This window comes from Calidris pugnax, unplaced genomic scaffold, assembly GCF_001431845.1.
Source record: "Calidris pugnax isolate Ruff unplaced genomic scaffold, ASM143184v1 scaffold2367, whole genome shotgun sequence".
Taxonomy (NCBI): Eukaryota; Metazoa; Chordata; class Aves; order Charadriiformes; family Scolopacidae; genus Calidris; species Calidris pugnax.
Genome location: NW_015092551.1, coordinates 3,998 through 4,925, shown reverse-complemented (window position 1 = coordinate 4,925; position 928 = coordinate 3,998). Strand labels below are relative to the sequence as shown.

The window sequence follows — 928 nt, the reverse complement described above, 5'->3', positions numbered from 1 at the left end:
GGGGTCTGCCCCATAAGTTGGGGGTCTGCCCCATAAGTTGGGGGTCTGCCCCATAAGTTGGGGGTCTGCCCCATAAGTTGGGGGTCTGCCCCATAAGTTGGGGGTCTGCCCCATAAGTTGGGGGTCTGCCCCATAAGTTGGGGGTCTGCCCCATAAGTTGGGGGTCTGCCCCATAAGTTGGGGGTCTGCCCCATAAGTTGGGGGTCTGCCCCATAAGTTGGGGGTCTGCCCCATAAGTTGGGGGTCTGCCCCATAAGTTGGGGGTCTGCCCCATAAGTTATGGGTCAGACACCGAGCTTTATGTTTCCCCCCAATATTTGTGGCTGCCCCCAGCTCCTTTCCAGCCCCCAAAAAGTGTCACACAGCCCCCTAAATGTGTCCCCACCCCCCAAGTTGTGGCTCAGCCCCATAAGTGTGGGTCTGCCCCATAAGTTGGGGGTTCCCCCATAAGTTGTGGCTCAGCCCCCGAGCTTTATGTTTCCCCCCAATATTTGTGGCTGCCCCCAGCTCCTTTCCAGCCCCCAAAAAGTGTCACACAGCCCCCTAAACGTGTCCCCACCCCCCAAGTTGTGGCTCAGCCCCATAAGTGTGGGTCTGCCCCATAAGTTGGGGGTCTGCCCCATAAGTTGTGAGCTTTATGCTTCTCCCCAAGACTTGTGGCTGCCCCCAGCTCCTTTCCAGCCCCCAAAAAGTGTCATACAACCCCCTAAGTGTATCCCCAACCCCCAAATTGTGGCTCAGCCCCATAAGTGTGGGTCTGCCCCCTAAGTTGGGGGTCAGAGGAGGGCGCAGAAGAACTTCTTCTCTCGGAAGGGGTTCTCGGAGGTGGGGACGGGGGTGATGAGGGGGTCCTGGCAGGCGTGGGCCTCGCAGTACGACAGCAGCTCCGCCGCCGCCTTCGACACCTGGGGGGGGGCAACTTGGGGGT

At 59.5% G+C, this 928-nt stretch overlaps 1 protein-coding gene across 1 annotated transcript; it reads right to left on the bottom strand.

Moving 5' to 3' along the window:
* Positions 1-323: 323 nt before the first annotated feature.
* On the bottom strand, positions 324-905 carry LOC106900509 (guanine nucleotide-binding protein G(I)/G(S)/G(O) subunit gamma-3; the record flags this gene model as incomplete). The annotated part of the gene is made up of 1 exon (XM_014962596.1): positions 324-905. A coding segment is annotated over one exon (129 nt), but the record flags the coding sequence as incomplete, so codon positions are not given.
* Positions 906-928: the final 23 nt, after the last annotated feature.